At 33.1% G+C, this 23143-nt stretch overlaps 1 protein-coding gene across 3 annotated transcripts; it reads left to right on the forward strand.

Annotated features, from left to right (window-relative positions):
• Positions 1-2: 2 nt before the first annotated feature.
• DUBAI (Deubiquitinating apoptotic inhibitor) lies at positions 3-23130 on the forward strand. Of its 3 annotated transcripts, XR_014879234.1 has the most exons (13): positions 685-827; positions 3159-3322; positions 3820-3972; positions 4184-4407; positions 5047-5205; positions 6977-7147; positions 7688-7875; positions 10363-10542; positions 14634-14735; positions 15260-15318; positions 16530-16926; positions 17991-18470; positions 20171-23130. XR_014879234.1 is itself a non-coding variant. In XM_085205684.1 (12 exons), the coding sequence occupies exons 2-12, from the start codon at positions 3166-3168 to the stop codon at positions 18391-18393; spliced, it is 2193 nt and encodes a 730-aa protein (XP_085061810.1). In that variant the 5' UTR covers positions 3-450; positions 3159-3165; the 3' UTR covers positions 18394-20137. The 3 variants fall into 3 exon arrangements, 2 of the variants coding, with proteins under 2 accessions (XP_085061810.1, XP_085061809.1); XM_085205684.1 differs by lacking the exons at positions 685-827; positions 20171-23130 and adding an exon at positions 3-450 and having other exon boundaries at positions 17991-20137; XM_085205683.1 differs by lacking the exon at positions 20171-23130 and having other exon boundaries at positions 17991-20137.
• The last annotated feature ends 13 nt before the right edge of the window (positions 23131-23143 follow it).

The raw sequence follows: 23143 nt of genomic DNA on the forward strand, positions 1-23143 counted from the left end.
TGATAATCTAAATTGTGACATTTAACATAATTTGGGGAAAGGATCAAGTCTCAAAGAATATTTCAATATATATTCTTAAACAGTTTTGTGATTATAGTGATCTTAACTTGTCAGTTTGTTATTTTCATTAGAATTATCTTATTTAGTGTCAACATAAAGACTTTGAAGTTATTTGAATACATACCTATTCTAGATGGTTGTATATACATACATAATGCAGTGAAGTCATTAAGTGGCTAGTGGTTGGACCTTTTGTTGTTGAAATATGACTGACCTAACTGATTATTAAGAATCTATTGATTTAGCTTAAAGCATGGACAAAGTTGTTTAAAACTTAGTAATATGTCAAATAATGGCGAAAAAGACAATGGATTCGTTTTTACTTGTGCTGATTGAATTGTGATACATGCGTAATTGTTTTGTTTTTCGTTACTGAATTTCGTCATATATGTAAGTATTTCTTTTTATTTTTATCATTAAACTTCATAAAATCAATGTACTGATCAGTATTGCCTATTGTATGTCGTATAAAATAATCTGAAAGCATATATAGTTATAAATAGTTACGCTTACGACCTAGATGGAAATGCGCATGATAAGAAAGCCCGGTGCAATCGCTACCTGTAGGCGATCGCGAGCAGTGCTCGTTTGGTTTTGTTATTGACACTGACGGATGATAAATAAAAAAATTGTTTATGGTAAAATCTAAGTTAAGTATAGTTCTACCTTCGGTTATTTATTATAAAAAACTGAATTTGTGCAATTAAAAGTTTGATGTGAATCTTTTCTACGACAATGCCGAAAAAGTACAGGAAGCCAAGGCTTAAGTAAGATATCAAATTAATTTACTTCAATTTTGTTTATTGTTTATCATCTACATGCATACACTTTGTTTCCTGAGTTAATGCTTTAGTTTTTATACCTACTTCAACTTTCTTGAACTTTACCAATATGGCAGTATTAAAGACTTTCTTTATAAGAATCAGTGAAAAGCTAAAAACTATAACATTTATTATCAAAAAATTACCATTTAATTATAATTTTACTTACTATATTATATAGATAGGAATGTTTTTTTATATAAACATATTTTATTTCGAGGGTAGGTGCACAAATGATCAAGGCTTTTTTTAAGTAAGATCTACTTTATTTTTAAATTTAAATTAGTTTTAATAGCTTTTATCAGCAGTAAGTCCTTACTATAATTCCCATTATAACTTATTGCCTAAAAGCTATTTCATTGTATAAACATATTTTAGTTTGAGGGTAAGTGCACAAATCATTAAATTTTTTTTAAGTAAATTCTACTTTATTTTTGAATTTAAATTAATTTTAATAGATTTTATCAGCAGTAAGTCTTTACTATAATTTCCATTATAACTTATTGCCTAAAAGCTATTTCATTGTATAAACATATTTTAGTTCAAGGGTAAGTGCACAAATGATTAAGACTTTTTTTTAACTTATTGCCTAAAGGCTCACTAAAGTTCTAAATCACTTCACTTTCATACAATAGACTCTATTAACAATCCATTGATGACTTGGCATTGCACTTTAACACTGGGTGAATTCTAGAACAAGTTAAGTACAGCTATCCCAGCAACATGTCCCACTTCAAATTTGGATGATTAATTATTGTCCTTTTTCTGTGTTTGTCAGTGCTAATCGTCAACGGTCGGCTGAAGAGTTGATCATGACCACTAAAACAGAAGCGGAACTAAACTGACTGGCCTTAAAATAATTCTTTATTTGTTTATAAATGTTTTAATTTTTTTTTTAAATAATTATCTATATAATTATTTTTAAAGATAACATTTTTTTTATATATCTTCCATGTACAGATTGTAATTAACTCTTCAGTTAATATGCTTCGTGCGACGAATCTTATTCAGGAAATATTAGATTAACATCACTCGCATCCAATACAGGATGTCAAGGACTTCAAGTTACAAAGTTTATAACAGAACTAAGTGAGGAATCTGATAAATTAATATTTTTAGAAAAGCATACAATCTTCTTTTTCGAATTCTTAATCCTTGTTATAGACGAAAAATCCACAAGTACTCATCTATTCGCGTACGGTCGTGATATAGTCTAATATATGTATATATATATATATATATGTATATAAATAAATAAATCTTGTATCACAGTGCTTGTGATCGAACACCTCCAAAACGTCTTACCTGATTTTTCGTGTTTTTGTATATATAATTATAGGTCTTAAGGTATAGGCTATGTGTATTTTACAGGAATCATTTCAAGCTATTTTTGACCCCTTATTTATAACTCGTAAACCAATTAGTCTATTAAAACTCCCTAGCTTGTGATGTATATAAAATTACAACAATTTAATACAAACGCTCATTAAAAATAACAATGTATTCATGATTAATAATAATTATTTATTTACAAAAAGTGGAAAGTTGCGGGATGCAGCATGAAGCTGAAAAAAATGTATGTTCGAAATTTTACCGTTTCCGAGATATTAGCCATTTAAAAATAATTATCTAAATATGAGATGTGCGCTAAAAAAAGTATTATGTGTTTTGCAACCCACTATTGGTATTTTTGTCTGATGTATTTACCTTTAATCGTGTAACATCATTATTCGTTTCATTAATTAAGTTCATTTTAATGAAGCTTTTTTCTATCATCCACACATAACAAGAATCATTTCTATTATGCATACTACGGTACTGATTTACTAAATTTCTTATATGGAAAAAGAATTGAGGTTGTGCGTGATTTACTATAAGCCGATCAAACCACAATTGGTTCAGTAACTTTGAATATGAATATCGCTATTGGATTTTTCTAAGACTCTTTTAATATCTATATCATGCTGTATTTCGTCGCATATACTGGGCGTATTCTTTTAATTAGGTACGGAAGGGAGGTAGTATTCGTAAACTGGTATACTTAATGGGACAAAATATCCTTAAAATTACCTATAACTTGGCATCTATTATTTATAAAAAAAATATCAAAAGTGACATTATTAGGATCATTAAAATTTTGGTCAGGTGGAGAGACGAGTCTCGAAAATGTATTTTAATTTTAGTAAATGGAATAATTGAATAAATGGAATGCTCAGGTGTTTCGTCTTCGTCGTCATTTGTACTTTCCTAACAATTAATTGTAACATTTTTCCACAGAAAAAAAATGGCTGTGAAAAAACATGAACTGGTTGCTGACAACCGAAATCAACTCGATTTAACTGCGCTGGCGCAATTTTTTGAGTTGATGAACGTGCAACCGAACTATTTACCACCACCTCAAGAGCTTGTCAAACATTGTCAAGATATTGTTAAATGCCTATGTAAGAATTATATAGACTTTTTACTATTTCAAATATCATACTATTTTATTTGACTATGTTTCCTATATCGTTTATTCAGTACTATTTATTAAATTAAAATTAAAAAGCATTAGTTAAATTTAAATTTAAAAATATTAGAAAAATATCACATATCGTCTACTAAGTAAGTTAAAACACTACTCCTATGAATGCTATAGTTTTAGACAGTCTTAAAATGTTTATGCAGGTTATTTTACGAACAACTAAAATGGCACGTGTCACTCGTATTAATGATACACCACGAAATTTAATTTCTAAATCTTAATTAATTACTTAACTAATTTTATTAATTTATCATTTCTTTTCTCTTTGTAGCAATTGATACAATTGAATAAGAGTGAGTTAGTGATAAGAGACGAGATAAGTAAAGTAAAATTAAGCGTCTGTGATGTTATTAATGACAAATATTTCCATAACTATTCTTATGTATCTTACTGCAATGTTTGATATTCTTTTAGCGCGCACTGCTGGGACTGCAGAAGAGTTATTTCAGCTGCTACGGCCGGTTGAACAATTCTTGCTCCGTGCTGTAACGACAGTGCACGGTGATGTCCGCCATGAAGTTGTAACGGCCATTTTTGATAAATTCTATAGCTATATATCTGATCCTCGTAAGTAGAAAAAATATTGGAATTTTCTTAGCTTGTACTATTATTTAAGAATCAACTCTGTCACAACCACTAGTGTGCCTAAAAAAATCTTAATATTATATTTATATTGTTAATTTAAAAAATATATAAAAATAAAGTACACGTAGATTATGACGGATATAAAAGAAATTGAATATGAGAGATTACTAAAGAATTATGTAATTTTCAATAGAGTCTGATGCATGCCCTGCTACGGCGGCAGTTTTGATTGTAATTGATGAAACCGATGAGGAATCGGCCTTATCTGCCGCACGTTGGTTGGTGCAACAACGAGAGAATGGCCCAGCAGGAGCTGGTTCACGGGCTGCGCTTACTTGCTTGTACCGTTGGCTCCTCGAATGGCACGGATCATCGGCACTTGGAAACTGGGTCATTGCCTATATAAAAGCACTGGAGGTAAATCAAAGATGTATGATGAATCTCAACCCCACAGTCTGTAATAGCTTGCTAGGACTAAATAGATTCATAGGTAAAATTTCGCTAAAAGATTTAGGGCCACCACCACTGACTGGTGAAGTCCCTTCCAGCCTTCCAGTCCCGGATAGCCTTATCACATGTCTCGAATCTAGTAGATACACATTTGACACATGCTTTGCATGTTCACATACTTATTTGTAATTTAAAAATGTAACAAGTCATATGAATCGTTAATTAACGAGAAAAAATCAATGCCAATTTATAGCGTTGCTTTATGAAGCTTGGATAATAATTTGCACTTCGCTCTTCCTTGTAATAGTTGCGTTTTAATAAAAAATGAGAAGAAATATCTTCTTTCAAGAGATCCCGGTAACAAGTTTTTATTGTTCGCTGGTTTGACGTCATTATTGTAATCCTGTTAGGTTATTCAAATTTAGCTGTTGTTTAGCTCTTAAATTGCATGAAATGTGTTAAAAATTTTCAACATGGGCGGCTTCTGTACGAGGTGCGGGTTCAAATCCCGCTACGATAAAATTTTTATATACCTATTTGCTAAAAAGTATTATAGCTATTAGTTAATTTCAATAATATAATATGACTTTAATTGAATTTTATTAGGAGAATGAGCGCTTTGACGTACTCATAGAGACAAGTGTTGACAATATTGGTAAACTGTTCTCGTTCATGGCGAATCCAGCGCCGCTGCAACAGAAGGCGGCGGATGCTATATTCCATGTTCTGGCATCTTTACGGGAGTCTACTGAGGCTTTTGACAGTGTAAGTTTGTTGTATGAACGTTTATTATTTTCACAAATATTTATATAAAAATACTATTAATAGTAAGCATCTGTTCATTAAAGTAAAGTAAAGTTAAAATTAACAGTAAAAGGCTAGTAGTTTCAAGAAATAAATGGATTTGTTGTTCATTTGTACCTGTATGTTTGTTTTAGCTACAATATTATCTAATGGTATTTTATTTTATTAATGTAAATTCAGCACTCTTATTGTCAATGTTTATAATATAGGTAATTTCACAATTACTTTATATAAATTGATACTTGATAGTATTTTTTTTTCTATTATGTATCACTTTAAAAAAATATATATTAATTTAGGCAAGCACATTTCTACTCAGTTCAATATTTTATATTTTATTATTAGTTGCATGAGCGAACAACACTTTTAAACATTATTTAAAAGATAAGGATTACAAAGAGATTGTAGATACAGGGGTTAGATCGTGTTTACTGGATGCATAAATAAAATTTACCCGACCTGCGCAGGTTCAGGGCTTATGCTGTGTAAATCTCTAAACGTTAGCAAAAGGATTAAATATATGTATAGTTACGTTGCCGTATAAGAACATTTTTGCTTGCAGAACGTTATTGTATTGTATTGTAGTAACAATATTAAGAATTTACAATATTAAATGTGTTTGTCCTTTTCAACAATATAAATATTAAAACTTGGCAATTGGCTAGTTTCGTTCACAGATTCACGCTTATTGAACTGTTTTATTTGTTAAGTTTTAGTTAGAATCCTATATAATTTATATACATTACTAGCCGCAACTTCGCCCCCCTTTGTAAAATGGAATTAATTATGAATGGTGCGTGATACATTCTAAGTGCTGAAGCTGACAAGTAGAATGTCCAATACAATCAGATTTGTTTAGATTTGAGCGCTCGAGTAAACAATCTGTTCACCTTTATAATCTATATATATAAAAGGATTTTTTTTATTTTTTTTAAATCGGCACTAATTTTTATAAAATTTGAAATTCTGACTCTTAAAAGTATTTAATTGAACACATTTTTCATGGTTTTCTAGAATTCTCCTCCTAAGGGTGCAAATAAGGGGTTGAAAATTTGTATAGATTTTTTTTTAAATCGGCACCAATTTTCATAAAATTTGAAATTCAGACTCTTAAAAATATTTAATTGAACATGTGTTTCATGGTTTTCTAAAATTCACCCCCTAAGGGTGGAAATAAAGGTTTGAAAGTTTGTATGGAAAAGTCTTTAAATCGCCACCCATTTTTAAAAAAATTGAAATTTAGACTTAAAAATATTTCATTTATCACGTGTTTTATGATTTATTTTATTTAAGGGTACAAATAAGCAGGCGAAGCTGCGCGCGTCCGCTAGTATAAGTATATTTAAATTAAATTTCAGACTAACTCAAAGTCATCTGAGCTATGTGATAGATCGTTTAGATTTCCTTTGTTTGTAGAGCCTGCACATATTCAACGAAACAAGTTCAAAATTTACAAATGGTTGAATATTTTAATATACCAGTGATAAACCTGATGATATTGCGGTTGTATCACCCGGAAACATATTAATTTGTGTATCGTTAATAGGTATCTTACAATGCTCTTTCTACTTTTTTTGTAAATATTTGCAGTCTTATTCAATATCGATGTCAATAAATATTCTTATATTAAATGGCTGAACTAAAGTCCTCGCCAAGACACGCAGAATTACCACTAAATACTTTAAGCGTCCTCTATTAATTTCTAAAACAATTTTGTGATTATTCCTAATAGATTGCTCCTCACGTTGGTATTGTTCTCGTTAACCTTGCTGCGGACAGTGGACAGTGGAGTCGACAACTGCTGCAGAACCTGGTCGATATCTTAACAGCTATGATCGACGGTATTGTGGATACCCTGAAAACAGATTCGCTGTATAGCTTTCGGGAAAAATATGCTGACGTGGTGAGTATTTCACATAGTTATAATTCTTTTACTGTTGTTTTTTTTTTCAATTTTCTAAGTCATAATTTTTATTTATTGGATTGCTGTTAATTTCTTACATTTTATTTTTATTAAATGTTATCCTATCCTCCTGTTATGTTATCCTCCTACGCCCATGTCAGTAAGATCTTTTTAGGAAATAAAATTTTTAAAGGAAAAGAAAAATATTCTTTGCTATCTACAGAGATGCTAACAATACAAATAAGTTCTAACAAATGTGTGAAAATGTCGACGCAGTTCAATAAGCTAGCTTAGGCTAGTTGGTTAGGCACCTAGGGAGGGTTAGAAGAGGGGGTAAATAATTTAAAGAAGGGGTAAAGAATTTTATTTAGCTTCACACTGTACATTGGATGATATGCATGGGAAACATAGTGTTATAACGAAAACTCAATGACGCGCTTTGTCTCGTTACCAGATAAACCGAGGAAATGAAAATAAAACATTCCCCCGAGTCTCAAATGTTTGTGTGTAAATAAAAAAAAGGATAATTTCTCGCAACAGTTTCTGTGCTTGGAGCGTCACATGGCGTCTCGCGCGTCCTCGTTCCTCCAGTTGCCCCCGTGGCGGGCCCGCAACGTGTGCCTGGCACCCGTCACCACGCACGTACCGACTCGCAAGGTCGGCCTCCTGAACCTCGGCAACACCTGCTATATGAACAGCGTCATTCAAGCCCTGCTCGTCGCTAGGCAGTAAGTTATTTATTGTTTTTGTTTTTTATATCTATTGACAACAAAACAAGTCTTTCTGTTTGTTTTTGCACGCTAATCTCAGCAACGGCTTAGCTTTAATATTTAGAGTTTGTTATATTTTTGAGTCAGTTTATAAATAAAAAACAATGTCAATATAAAGTACTTTTGTCGACTATATTACTACAAAATAACTAACTGTTTTAATAAATTGGCTGAAACTTTACATTTGAATGTATATATTTTTTCTTTCAAAATGGTAATGTTATTTGAACACAAAAGTAATTCAGATTATTAAAAATCTGTAGAGGGAATAAGACACTCCACTCCACTCCACTCCAGACAAACCGATAACTCAATATAAGCGGCAACCATGGAACTTCAATCAAAGTAAAGCACCACCGCAAGAGCTACGCGGTGACCAGTCGTAGCACCTAAATTTCTCTTCTCTCCGTTCTTTTCACGTTTGCAAAGCTTCTTCTACAACGTTTCAATTTACAAATAAACAAATTATTTTTACTTTGAAAAAACCGATGCGGTAGTAAAGTTTACATATTATATGTATTAACTTGAATATTATAAATATGAATGTAAGTTTGTTTGTTACGCTTTCACGCCAAACCTATTACTGCTCAACAGTTTATCTGAAACTTTGTTCACATATTTTTAGAGGTATTGAAGAGAAATTACATAGAATATTTAATTTATTAAAAAATATATTAAAAATAAATCGTTTGGCTATAATATAAAAATAAGTTTCAGCGAGCTAAGCCTCGTTTGGGTCTTTAGTAATATATATTTATTACGTATATATTTTTGATATTAAATGTATACAAAAATATGTTTTTTAACTTCACCAGAGGCAAAGAAGACGCTCCTTGTTTATAAATAAAAACTGAATGGTTCAGTGCAACCTTCACAAAACTACTATATAAAATAAATATCGTATTTTATTATAAAATATATATTTTAAGACTAAGAGGCTTTACTGTGTACTTTGGCACTACTCTCATAGACACGAAATAATCCTCTTTTCTACATTATATGGAATGAAAATATTATATATTAAGAAAAATTAAATGTATTTCTAATTTTGCCTGTGAAAGTTATACTTTTTGTTTTGAAAAATGAATTTACGAATTTTATACGCATCTAGTGATGTTTAATGTGTGATTTTCCGTTTTATCCTTTTTGTTAATGAAACACGAACACGTCCCTATTCATTTATAATAATGCTGAATATTTTTATTTTATGTCCATTACTCAACCATTTGAACGGGCTTTTTTCAAGTCAAAATTGCACATTTTTTTTGGTTATTTTGTTTTGCATTTTTTTATCTTTTATGACATGTCCAAGTGAAAGTTAAGCATTTTTATGGAATAAAGATATTTTGACTTTGACTTTGACTTTGACTTTGACTTTGACTTTGCTGTGTGTTACCTATTTAATTAACGGAGACTGCAACGACAAGGATTATTTTATATTTTTTTCAGATATTTTTTATTCTGTCTTGTTATTTTGTATTTACTAATAGCTGGAAGTATCCTTAATTAGTGTACATCATTAAATAAACAAAAACTTTCCTTCTTTAAAGGTTGTTTATTACGCTCGCCATGTCAGGGATAACTTTATTATTTATATGAAAATGCACACGCTTGTTCATTTTCTTTTGAAATCAATATAACGTATCGTATTTTTTCGGTATGATGTTATGATTTTGCCTATTTAATGTTTTATGTTATTATTTGAATAAAATTAAGTATACATAATTCTAATAATATTTAAAAACACTTGCAAATGCGAAATGCGAATCTAGTGTTGAGTAACTCCGGCCCCCCCCCCACTTTCCGCCAAATTCTACAGGCAATGGTTGTTGAGGATCGGAACTCAACAACGCGCTTTACCCTGATACCAGAGCGAAGAAAGGAAAATATTATATATTTCATTACCCCGAGTGGGAATCGAACTCACAACCTGTCGCGTTTGCGCCACAACTGAATTCTATATTTATATCAACGAATAAAGGAATTTAAATGTTCGTGCACTTATTTGTTAGATTTTAATAGGATAAAGCAGCAATATGCATGAAGCGGCTTAGTAATTTTCTAACAATTTGTATAGTATGTGTTGAAATTAGGGAAGCCTGCGCTAAAATATGTCATATTAAGTATTTGTCATAAGACAGAGGCTCTCTCTCTTCCGCGGTCCGCCATACAGTCATATTATCAGATCTATAATCTTATTTCAACAGTATGGCTTTTCGAGGAGGAGGAGGAGGAGGAGGAGGACACGATCCAGATTAGCTAATGTGTTGTATGCTATAGCTATAGCTATATATGCTAAGCGAATCATTGTAAATTTTGCGCTAGGTTAAGCTAAATCCACTCGTCGTTGTCTGAATCTTACTATGTAGTTTTATATGTGATATTTTTTGTGTTTTTGTTAAAATAATAACTTTTCGAAAGCAATTATTGTGATTTTGACTTTAGGTTCAGCACTCACGTAGTATTGAAGATGACGGAGTGTCCGTACTGGGCGAAGATGAGCGTCCTCTTCGCTGAAATGATGCATTCGATCTCCACAAAACTGAATCCGAGCGAATTTGCCAAAGTTGCGAAGCCACCTTTCTTCACGAAGAATAATCAACAGGACAGTTCCGAGTTTTTGAGGTGAGCAACTATGTTAACAATATTTATGTGTGTAACATTATATAATTACTGACATTTTGTAGTTTCCGTTATATTTTTACTAATTTTGAAAAAGAACTGATTAAAAAACTAAAGGGTCCGAAATAAACTCGGTGAAGCTAGCAGTACCTATTTAAAGCATACAATAAAAATAGTAGGTACATGTCAAGTGCTTAGTATGCTGCTTCGCTTCTCTTTTTCTTTCATAGCAGGTTAATTGAAGAAGCTAGCCTCCACTTTTCGCTCGAATTCGAAACATTGCATCTATATATGATAATAAGGACGAAATGTAAATAATTTACTCCGTGGTATTGTATATAAAATAATAGATATTTAAGTGCGCATACATGTTCAATAATATTTTACAATTTTATTGCAAAGTATGTATATTACTGACAGCACACAGTACACACAATAACTGCAAAAGAAACATGTGGGGTGCCATTATAGATAGGTCTTTCTAAACGGTATGGAGGTTTCTAAGAAAGTTTTATTATTATGCCAATACTTTGTGAAATATTCGCTTCTAAAGTGGTAAGAGTGTGGGGTCAGGACGGATCTGTAGAAGACATATTTAGATTATTTAAACAAGTCTAATTTGTTAAATATGTAGCAGTACAATATAGTACATTTAAATAACAAGTTTATTCTGTTTAATCACTCTTACATTATCCGCCTTTTAGAATTCAAGAGTATGTAACAGACAGTATTGACACCTAGTAACTGTACGTTCCCGATAAAGAGATTCTACTGGCTGTGACTGACGTCTATTTTGCTTTAAGCTACGTATCCCCGTTTTCTAGTGGCAACTTAAAGTTCTCTTTCACAGCAATATGTGGAATGCCTTTCATAAAAAAGACAAAAGTTCTCCTGAAAATTTGTTGTTTATTAACTTTTCAAAAATGCGAAACATTTAAATTCAGGGAACATCATACATATTGTGTACAAATGTCAACTTTTTAATTTTCACGTATCATCATACTTTAGACTGAGCTTATTATGAACTTTTAAATGAATTATAAAACTTTTCCTTCTTGAAAAGAATCAGGAATCCTTTATACGCCAATACGTATAACGTTATTAGACTAACTTATATAATAAATATTTTTCTTGAAAGACTATAAATAACATTTTACGCTTAAAACATCTCTACGATACATTCACAATTGAGTTGTGATTACGAAATTAATTCGAGTGACTTTTGCGTTGCACACCTTCTCTCAATTCAATTACAGTATCACTCAAAATTAAACGTATACGTCCATACGATATGGTACTAAACATATGTAAATACTAGCGGACGCGCGTAGATTCGCCTGCTTATTTGCGCCCTTAGGGGTGAATTCTAATAAAACATGAAACAAGTGTTTAATGAAATATTTTTAAGAGTCTCAATTTCAAATTTTATAAAAATCGGTGGTGATTTAAAGATTTTTCCATACAAACTTTCAACCCCTTATTGGCACCCTTAGGAAGTAAATTCTAAAAAATCGTGAAATACGTGTTCAATTAAATATTTTTAAGAGTCTCTGCGTGTGTCTTACCTCAGTCAGTGAGGACAAGTCCTTTTACATATATAGATAGATTATAATCACTGCAACAGTATTACCGAGTATTCCATCGATATCATGTCACGGGAAGCTTACTATGAATTTACTGTGTATATAATACCTCAAAGAGCTTAATTTGCTTTAATACGTACTATGATGACGTTTCAAAGAGATATTATATCGTTATTAGTTGATATTACGTGTAGGTTCCCAGAATTCTACTATATTGTCAACTTATACTTAAGCTTATCCTGCTGGTTGTGAAGAAAACGTGACGGTTGTGAGTTTGATCCCCATTTGGGGAATGAATTGTTATTTATTATTATTTTTATTTCTTCTCTCTGGCAAAAGTTCGGCGTTGAGTGCTGCCACTTAACACGAAATGCCTCGAAAAATGTTGGCGGAAAGTGGAGAACGGAGTGTCTTAACACTAGTTTCCCATTGCCTACCCTGCTATACGCGGAATACAATGTGAAAGGGCCAGTAAAGGTCTCTATGTCTTTTTAAATAAGTTTATAATAAAAATGATGAAGGACTTATAACAATACTCGATCAATAATGCATAATTGCATCATAGCACATGCGCGGGTGCCGGGACGCGGGAAGCTGTATTTTATTTATGGACTCGCGTGTTTTAAATTATATAAAAGTTAGCAAAAAGCTCGTCAATGGCGGCTACTCGGCATACTGTATATCGAACTTTAATTTCGCGCAAATGTCATAGGTCATTATTGTAGTTAAATGTTAAGGTTCAAAAGAGTGGTAGGATACGTATACAGGATACGTACAGATACGTATTTTGCGTTGTTTTCTATATTTATAGTAACTTCAATTTAGATTTATAGCAATATTTTTAAAACTTATATAAAAATAAACATTGTTATACAATCTTCGCGTAGAATAAATTTAATATTTTTAATTAATTTGAATTTGAAAAAAGTAAATTTGTATTATTTTTGATTGCGTATCACATGGGCAAGCTCAACAAGAGTCTGTGGAAGGTATGATGCCTCAATTATGTCCAGTCATTAGAACTTTTTTAAACAAAAAAATAATAATATTGTTTTTGTCTTAATAAAATGTATATTTTTCATATACATAAAATGAAACACGTTAAAATATAAATAACTTTTTATTACTATTATCTATTACTAGCGGACGCGCGCAGCTTCGCTTACGTATTTTGGGGTGAATTATAATAAACCATGAAACATGTGTTCAATGAAATATTTTTAAGATCCTAAATTCATAAAAATCGGTGGCGATTTAAGAATTTTTCCATACAAACATTCAACCCAAATATGTTGCACCCTTATGGAAAGAATTCTAGAAAACCATGAAACACGTGTTCAATTAAATACTTTAAAGAGTCTGAGAATTTTTTTTCCATACTAACTTTCAACCCCTATTTCGCCCCTTTAGGGTTAAAATTTTCCAAAATCCCTTCTTAGTGGATGTCCAGATTACGAAAGTAAACATCTGTCCAAATTTCACGTTTCTATCATCAGCGGTTACGGCTGTGCGTGCGTCTTACCTCAGTCAGTGAGGACAAGTCCTTTTATATATATAGATATAATAAAACAGTAACAATATTTTGTCTGTTTATTTAATATTTTTGACTGAAATGGATAAAGGGACACTTAAAAAGAATAATAGATAGCGATTTTTTTTTTATTTCTTGTTTGTCTGTCTGTCTGTATGTATGATCACGCTAATCTTCGAAAGTACTGAACCGATTAACTTCAAACTTTCACCAATTGCTTTGTTTTAACTCAACTTAACATCTAAAGTTTGTTTTATCAAAATTCGATTCGATTCGATTTGGGTATTTTTTTAAATATGCAATCATTACAGTTATTTTACAAATAATATTATAAATCCTTACCCAAATCAATAACATTACATTTAAGGCTGTTTCTGAACTAGTAAATTAAATTATGCATTGACATCAACACATGTGACTGTCAGTCAATTCTGTTTATTAAATGAATAATCATGTAGTTGAAGCGGGCGAAGCCGCTGGCAGGCTGCTAGTAAGACAATAAACAAAGTCTGTCTAAGCTAGGCTCATCGTGCGCAGTTACTCTGTGAAAGTGATACTGAGTATTATATACTTTGATTCATATATATAATCCTACAAATTCATTTTCAAATATATTCGGAACCAGAATCCACATTTGTCGATAATACATATAAGAGAATGATGAAAATTTATTTTTTTAAATTCTGTTAGGCAGTAATGAAACAATCACCATTTCTATCTGCGATATCTAGCAAATTCCAGTTAGTCATCAATATACTAATTTAATTTCGAGTCATTTCCTTTTGAAATTAAAAAAAGTTAAAAAAGTAGAAATTATTTATAAATAAAAATGCTATTTTCAATCGATTGATTAACCAATAAAACCTATTGACTTACTGTTTCAATTTCGCTGTTTGTTAAATATTCAAAAATAGACATGTATGTACTCTTTACAGATTGACTCATGTATTCTAAAAAAAAACACATATATTTGTTTTCAGTTATCTGTTCGAGTTGCTTCAGTCATACGAGCACTGCTCGGACCGCGACTTCGACTACACACGGCCGCCGGTGCTGCAACAACATTCCTCTTCACATGCAAGGTATACAATGTAAAATTATAACACGTGTGTGTTCGTACACACCTAAGAAGTTATACAATTTTTTTTTCTAAAGATATTATTCTTCGCGTTATCATATATTTTTAGACAAAACGACACCAATATTAGAAACAAATGAATTTAATACACTGAATGTGTATTAAATCAGTTAAATATTTTTAATTTAAATATCATAAAAATAATATTTTTACATAATAAAAAAAAATAACTATAATGTTGACTAGGTTTCAATTTCCTGACGATGTGTTTTTCCCCTTACACGCCAACGCCTTCAAATATATTATTTATTCTATTATTCCCTTTTTCTTTCTTACATTCGAATTTAACATTTATGGTTGTTCGATTTAGATGGTGATAGGGTATTGGAATGAGTTATTAATTGAAATTAAAATTAATAAAATTAAATACAACTACTTCAAAAGTCTTAGCTATATATTATATTGTTTTGAGATCTTACTTATTATTAAGATCAATATTTAAAAGACTTTTTTTTAATTCTCTTCTAGTGATGACCATCAAGAATCAAGCATCGTTTCTCCAAGGCCGGGCAGTAGTCGTGCTGGAGGTGGGTCTTGAAGCTTGTTCGTTAAAAATGATAGTTAGATAGATAGAAACAGTAAAAATAATTGTATCATATTATTATAGTACATTATATAGCTTTATTACACTGCAATTTATTTAATCTTTATCTATACATATAATAAGAAAGTAAAAATGGTGCGTATGTACATTGAATATATTTACAAAATAATAATTAAGGGGGGTTTAGAAACAGTAATAGAGCCCAAATCCAGAAAAAAAAATTGTCTGTTTGTATGTTTATTTGAATATTTTATTTTGAAAATCTGAATACCTGATGTGAAACCTTAACAGCCTGTCTAAACTATAAGAGATATACATATATTGCCTTGGGGAAAATTTAACAACAACTCCACCAAACAATTTCCACCCACAAACCAAAAATGAAGGTCTGGAGTACCTGACGTGGAACCCTAGTAGCCCATTTAATCTCTAGGAGATATAAATATAGCGTCTTAGTAAAAGATAATCAACATAATATAAATAAAGATCTGGAGCAGCTCATATGGAGTAGCTAGTAGAGTACAGCCTAGCTAAACCTTAAGAGGTATATATAATGGCTTCGGAATAGTTGTTCTGCGTGGTCAGTGTTAAATGAAATGAGGTTATTATACCTATCTAATACCTAATAATTTAAAATAACATAAGCTAGGAGTACCTCCACGCGTCGAAGGCGGTAACAGTTCAGGTCTATTTTATAATGATAAGTATATTATTCAAAACTTTGCCTCGCCCCTGAAGAATAAGTACAATCTTTGATGGACGCTCTTGCATACTCCGATTAACACAATTCTTTTATACTTTTTTCACTTATTTCTGCCCTTTTTTACACGAGTTCGCTAACAGTATAATAAATAATTAGCTTAACATTTCAATGCTCATGTATATCACTATAAATATCAAGTATCAACATTGGTCGTATTTTTTAATTCAAAACAATCAAATCAAATGCTTATAGAAATTACGCTAATGTAGAAAAAAAAACATATTACAAATCATTATAATTGTCAGTCAATTATATTTATTAAATGAATAATCACGTAGTTCAAGCAGGCGAAGCCGCGGGTGAGCCGCTAGTATATAATAAATTAATTAATGTATTGCAATGTCAAACGAAATGTCTTAACATTAGGTTTCCTCTGCCTAACCCTGCTATATGCGGAATACGCGTTAAAGTAAAAAAACATATAATCTCAGGATCAAGCTCAAGTTGTAAACGCAACTGCAACACATCAGAAGTGCTGACGCCACGTAAGAAGCGTCCCCGTATGGGCGAGGCCTCGTTCCTGCGTAGAGACTCCTTCATAGACAGCATGTTCGGTGGCGTGTTGCTGACACGGGTCGAGTGCACCGTCTGTCACGCGTCTTCACTTTCACGCGACGTGTTCCGCGACCTACAGCTCGCCTTTCCGGAGAAGCCTGAGGGATGGCAGCATAGTGTTCAGAGCCTGCTAGAGTACTACTGCTCTAAGGAGAGCCTCTCCGGTGATAACAAATACGAGTGCCGAGACTGCGGTGGTCTTCGGGATGCTGAGAGGACCGTCCTCATTGAAACTACGCCCAAGTATCTTATACTTGTATTGAAGAACTTCAAGTAAGTTGAGTTGTCGTTTTACGTACCAATGATAAAATGATTTTTATTCACGTGTTAATTGTAAAGATGTCTAGTAATTTGTAGGTTAAACGGTGCAAACGTCCAAATCGCAATTTCTATATTTTAATATACATATTAGAATGTTTGTATAGTGGATAGTTTAAAAATATCGTTGTTAATTTCTTATAACATCATTGTATGTAGCGAAAATCTCACTAAATAAAATCTCTTGGTTTTGTTTGATTTAGCTTGATTACCATACAATGATTGACTCTATGTGGTATCACACCCAGTCTCAAAAACATTACGTCGTTATTAAATAAAAAATGTCTAAATTGGCAAAATTAGTAAAATATTCTACTGTTTGTTTTTGTTTGTTATTTTTTTGTTACTTTATTATTTAGATTTAACCTATAATTACTTCAACTGTCGGAATAAAAACTTAAAAATTTTAAGGTACCTACATAAAAAAAATTAACGGGATAAAAAAGTAATATTATAATAGAAAAATTATATTGACTTCCTACTGATTGATTCTTTACTTAACGCAAACTTAATAAGGCCACAAAATGTTCATTCTCTTAAGTAATGTTATATAGATTTTACACTATTTATAGATGGAATATATATGTATGTTTTTTATTAGCTTCACTATTTATACTTATTAATAACAAAGAAAGAAGGTGTAGTAGCAGGGAATAAGGAGCACTAAAAGCTATGATTTAAGCATATCTTTTTCATATCGTCGACTGTTATAATCCTTTTCATACATTTAAATGTTTATTATTTGCTAATATTTCACTCTAAATGTCTGACTTAAAGTCATGCGCTGGGTGAGTTCGATTCCCGTTCAAGAGTAAACTATTTTCATTTCCTTGTTCTGGTAACAGAGCAAATCGCGACGTTTCTTTCTGCCACTGAAAAGGCAATGTCGCGAAAACTGCGTGGGAAACAGGGTGTCTCAACACGAGATTGGGGGGTATCCAGTGTTATGACACCCTGTGGGTGCCTACTCCGCTACAGCGTGAATATAAAAAAATAAAGAGTTTTATGTAACATAACAGGTTCGATGCCAAGCTGCAAGTGCAAACAAAGCTGATGCACACCATATACCACAACCACACGGTGATGCTGCCCACGGTGCGGGCGCAGGCAGTCCACGCCATCTACGATCTGTTCGCGGCGGTCATCCACGCTGGCACCACGCTCGACTCCGGCCACTACTACACGCTGGCCAAGGACAACGACACCTGGCACAAGTACAACGATGATGAAGTCACCTTCACAGACGAGGACCACTTCCACACACTATCCAGGTCCAGCACTCCGTATGTCCTGTTCTACAGGCGTAATGACATTGAAGAGAGCACCGCCCCGGCGCTCAATGAGCTCCCGCCCGAGATACAGGAACTGGTCATGTCACATAATAAACAGCATGTCCGCAACATCTGTCTCAACCGGCCATGACGGTTAAGGTCAGACAAATACATCGATTTCACGGTGTTGGACCACGTCGACCAGGAGTAGTCCCAGTCGTCACGCAGGTTGGGTTTCATTTGTGTCGTTTCTCTTGTTCTTCGTTCTGGCTTAGGGGTCATCCATAAATTATGTCACATTAATTTTCGTGACATGGTATTTCAAAATATGATAAGTACATAATTTCCGAATTGCCTTAAGGACCTTTTAAACTTTTAAAAGTATTAATTTAAAGAAAACTGGTGACTTATGGGGCATGTCTGTTAAAGTTCTTAAATCAAATTATACCTAATATTGCTCCTTACCTTGCTTTAATTTTTAACAATTGTGTAGAATCCGGTACTTTTCCTGATTTAATGAAATATAGCAAAGTAGTGCCGCTTTACAAAAGTGGAGATAGATCTGAAAATTACTGCCTGGAAATAACAGACCGGTCTCTGTTTTGCCATCCTTGAGTAAAATATTTGAAAAAATAATGTTCAACCAGCTCAGAATTTTCTTAAATATTAACAATTGTTTCCATAGCGAGCAATATGGTTTCACCAAAGGCAAGTCCACTACGGATGCGGGTGCCGTACTTCTAAAGCACATTTATTACGCATGGGAGCACAAAATGCAATTGGGGTGTTTTGTGACTTATCCAAAGCCTTTGATAGCTTAGACCATGTAACTCTGTTGTTAAAATTAAAACATTATGGTATACAGGATATTTTGACCTTATTGCCACATATCTAACATCCAAGAAACTAAATGTTGAAAAACATAATTTTAGTCTACTAATTAAAAGAGAAACTCTCAATTTGTTGGAATCAACTATTTTCTTAGGTGTAACTATAGATTCCAAACTCCAGTGGAACGCTCATCTGGAAGCACTTGCGGATAAACTCAGCTCTGCCGCGTTCGCAATTAAAAAAGTAAGACAAATGACGGACGTTGACACTGCCCGACTATAGCTATTTTCATAGTATTTTATCTTATGGAATGCTGCTATACTTCAGATATAAATTCAATATTTATTCTTCAATAAAAAAGTAAAAAAAAAAAGTTAAGTTAAACGGTTTGGCAGATAAATGTTCTAAAAGCTAAAAAATAATTTCGTAGATACAGTCAACTAAAATAAAATTGTGGGGAGATTGCAGTGATGTAATTTATGGATGGCCCCATACGCCGCTACGTTGGCATCACTTGTAGTATAAGCGTATATAGTGGCGCCTCACGCACCTATAAGTTAAATGTCTCATTAATTTATCAGTATATATGATGTTATATCGTATAGTATAATAGCAAATACATGTTATACTAAACCATTAAAATCCTCAACAACGCGTAATACGCGTTTCTCTGTTAATATTAAATGTCTCACATGTGTTGATATATTATTGATAGAGAAATTTAATGTGTATTTTATCATCTCGGCATTGTATGAATATGTTGAAGTGTAGAATAAATAGGCTAAGTTTTCTGAATGCTACTCACTAACAAGATCTCGTGCGAGTAAAATTAGTCTTTTTTACATTGTATTTGTTTTTTTCTTCTTTTTACTTACCATGACAATGTTAAAAAATAAAAAGTTGTTTTTCTTTAAATCAAATTGATTTTACTTACGAATGTAAGTAGTGTAAATATGTAAATATATATATTTAAAAATATATATATTGACTTCTATAACTTACTTTATATAGTGTTTATAGATCTATTATACTTATGGTTTAATAAATATAAATAATATCTATAATCTTTTTTTTTTCCCGTGGAAACCCTGTTACAGGTATCCGCATGCCGGGAAAATGCGATGCGGATTATGTGAGACTCATGCTCCTGCATCCTACTCACTAAAACCTCACGAAGTTCCATCGCTCTGCATTTTTTTTTTCGAAGCCGCGGGTACACTTTCATACTGTACCGTGACTTCGAAGCAGTTGCTTAGTTTACTAAGCACTTCTTCTTTTTATACCTTTCTATATTATTGATCACGCGCCAGGACTGACACGCGTCTCCTTTTAGGAATATTTACTTAGACGATGGCAGCTTCCTCACATCTGCCGTCCATACGGCTGCTGCAAATTCGCATTATCGCGTCGTCAGCGCCATAATTATTGTATCCTAGCTTATACACTGAAACGAGTAAAATTGTATTATATACAGTATACATACATTATACTATTGTTTTTGCATTTAATTTATTATAAATATTATAATATATTTAAGTTTAAATGGTTATTTTTTTGTTTACTTTTAACTAGTAAAACAAATGTTTCATACAAATTAATGTATATATTATGGAATACGTGTCAATTCACACATTAGATTATGTTACATGCTTTACTTTTTCAACGTAATACAATTATTTTTATACAAATTTTAGGATTTTTAATTAAATAAATATAGATATAAACCTTTTAAGTGATTTTAAATTCACTTTAATATTGCAAGCACACTTGCACCTTTATCCAATTTCAAAAACGGCATTTGACGTACATGTGAATCAGAAAAAGTTCTGGCTGTAACATATGCATAATAAAAAATAAAAAAAGTTTATTCTGTGTACTATTAAAATTCTATAAATGTTTTAAATATTATCAATATATACAGATAAGTAATAATTGATGGAGCCACTAGACAAACACAGAGGGTATCGACCGGTTTGAGGAAAACCTGATGTCCGCTTTGCCGCCGTCCTTCTCGGCTTCTAGACGACTGCCACCAATCCCGCGCAAGATCACACTGCTGCACGAGCGCAAGCGAAGGACGCGTTCCGAGTGGCAGAGGACACGGGAGCCAGCAATGAAGACGAAACTGAACTCACTCATCGAGCAAATTAAAACTGTGCTTGATAACGCCGCCGCAGATAGTTGGGAGGCTCGCATCAGTGAGGCCAGCACTGACCAGCCGTCGCTTAATCGGCTCTGTCGAGAGGAAATGCCAATATCAATAAAGATACATAAAATATATATGGTGAAAATATATGGTGAATATGCCGCTGGTTCCATCGTACTGGCCAGGGTTCGTGAATGGATGTGGTGGCCAGCAATGGTGGATGATTCTCCAGATACAGAGCAATATTACTGGTTAGACAGCTTTTCTGATATACGTAGGTATATCCGATTCATTAAAAAAATGACGTGGTAATGTCTACACATCTAAAGTAAGCATGGCATGGCTTACTCTTTTGAAAGCTAAGAAGGCCCCAGGACTTGACCTCATCACCAAAGGCTGGTGGCCTTGATAGAGCCACTAGACAACGCGGAGAGTATCGACCGGCTTGAGGATAACCTGACGCCCTCTATCCGCGATGCCATGCAGGAAGCTTTGCCGCCATCCTTCTCGGCTCTAGACGACTGCCACCAATCCCGCGCAAGATCACGCTGCTGCTCGAGCGAAAGCGAAAGACGCGTTTCGAGTGGCAGAGCGACGAAGGCGAAACTGAACCACTCATCGAGCAAATTAAAACAGAGCTTGATAACGCCGCCGCAGGTAGCTGGGAGGCTCGCACCAGTGAGGCCAGCACTGACCAGCCGTCGCTTAATCGGCTGTGTCGAGAAGAAATATCAAAAGAGATACATAAAATATATATGGTGAAAATATATGGTGAATATGCCGCTGGTTCCATAGTACTGGCCAGTGTTGGTTCTGTTGAGAGGAATAGAGATATATCAATAGAGATTCAGAGCTTAATAACGCCGCCACAGATAGCTGGGAGGCTCGCGTCAGTAAGGCCAGCACTGACGAGCCGTCGCTTAATCGGCTGTGTCGAGAAGAAATATCAAAAGAGATACATAAAATATATATGGTGAAAATATATGGTGAATATGCCGCTGGTTCCATAGTACTGGCCAGGGTTGGTTCTGTTGAGAGGAATAGAGATATATCAATAGAGATTCAGAGCTTAATAACGCCGCCACAGATAGCTGGGAGGCTCGCGTCAGTAAGGCCAGCACTGACGAGCCGTCGCTTAATCGGCTGTGTCGAGAAGAAATATCAAAAGAGATACATAAAATATATATGGTGAAAATATATGGTGAATATGCCGCTGGTTCCATAGTACTGGCCAGGGTTGGTTCTGTTGTGAGGAATAGAGATATATCAATAGAGATTCAGAGCTTAATAACGCCGCCACAGATAGCTGGGAGGCTCGCGTCAGTAAGGCCAGCACTGACGAGCCGTCGCCTGTCGAGAGGCAATACCATTATCAATAGAGACATAAAATATATATGGTGAAAATATATGGTGAATATGCCGCTGGTTCAATAGTACTGGCCAGGATTGGTGCATGGCTGTGGTGGCCAGCCACAGTGGAACCATATTACTGGTACACATTACTACGTCGGTTTTTTTTGATCCATCTAAAAGATGAAATAGTGAAAATGTATGTTCTAAATCAATTTATTGTACGTATAATAAATTTTATATAGTATAAATAAACTTTATATAGTATATAATTTTACTGTTTTATTTTAAACCAAGGTACCGTTCCCATTTTCGATTGTATATGGTTTTTTTTTACCAGGCGTCCAACAAGTCCTCTTGTTTTTTCAGTTGTATTACATAGCATTTTTGTTATATCTGATAACTCTTGTGTAAATAATAATAAGTATTACATTGTGTTTTCGTAGGTTTAAAACAATTGACAACCTTTATCTAGTAGTAGTATCTAGAGTACGAAATCCTATGTTTTAGTAATGTTATAAAATAGTTTGATTGTGAATTAAATTTAATAAACATCCATGATGAATTGTTTTAT

This window comes from Heliconius melpomene, chromosome 21 (assembly GCF_056956725.1).
Source record: "Heliconius melpomene rosina isolate 202511_hmr_F chromosome 21, ASM5695672v1, whole genome shotgun sequence".
Classification (NCBI taxonomy): Eukaryota; Metazoa; Arthropoda; class Insecta; order Lepidoptera; family Nymphalidae; genus Heliconius; species Heliconius melpomene.

Excerpts from the sequence above, each read along its gene's own strand:
- DUBAI (XM_085205683.1), top strand. The coding sequence starts at position 796 with ATGCCGAAAAAGTACAGGAAGCCAAGGCTTAA. Across the intron at positions 3,323-3,819 it reads AGATATTGTTAAATGCCTAT|CGCGCACTGCTGGGACTGCA; the intron begins GTAAGAATTATA and ends ATATTCTTTTAG. Across the intron at positions 5,206-6,976 it reads CTACTGAGGCTTTTGACAGT|ATTGCTCCTCACGTTGGTAT; the intron begins GTAAGTTTGTTG and ends TATTCCTAATAG.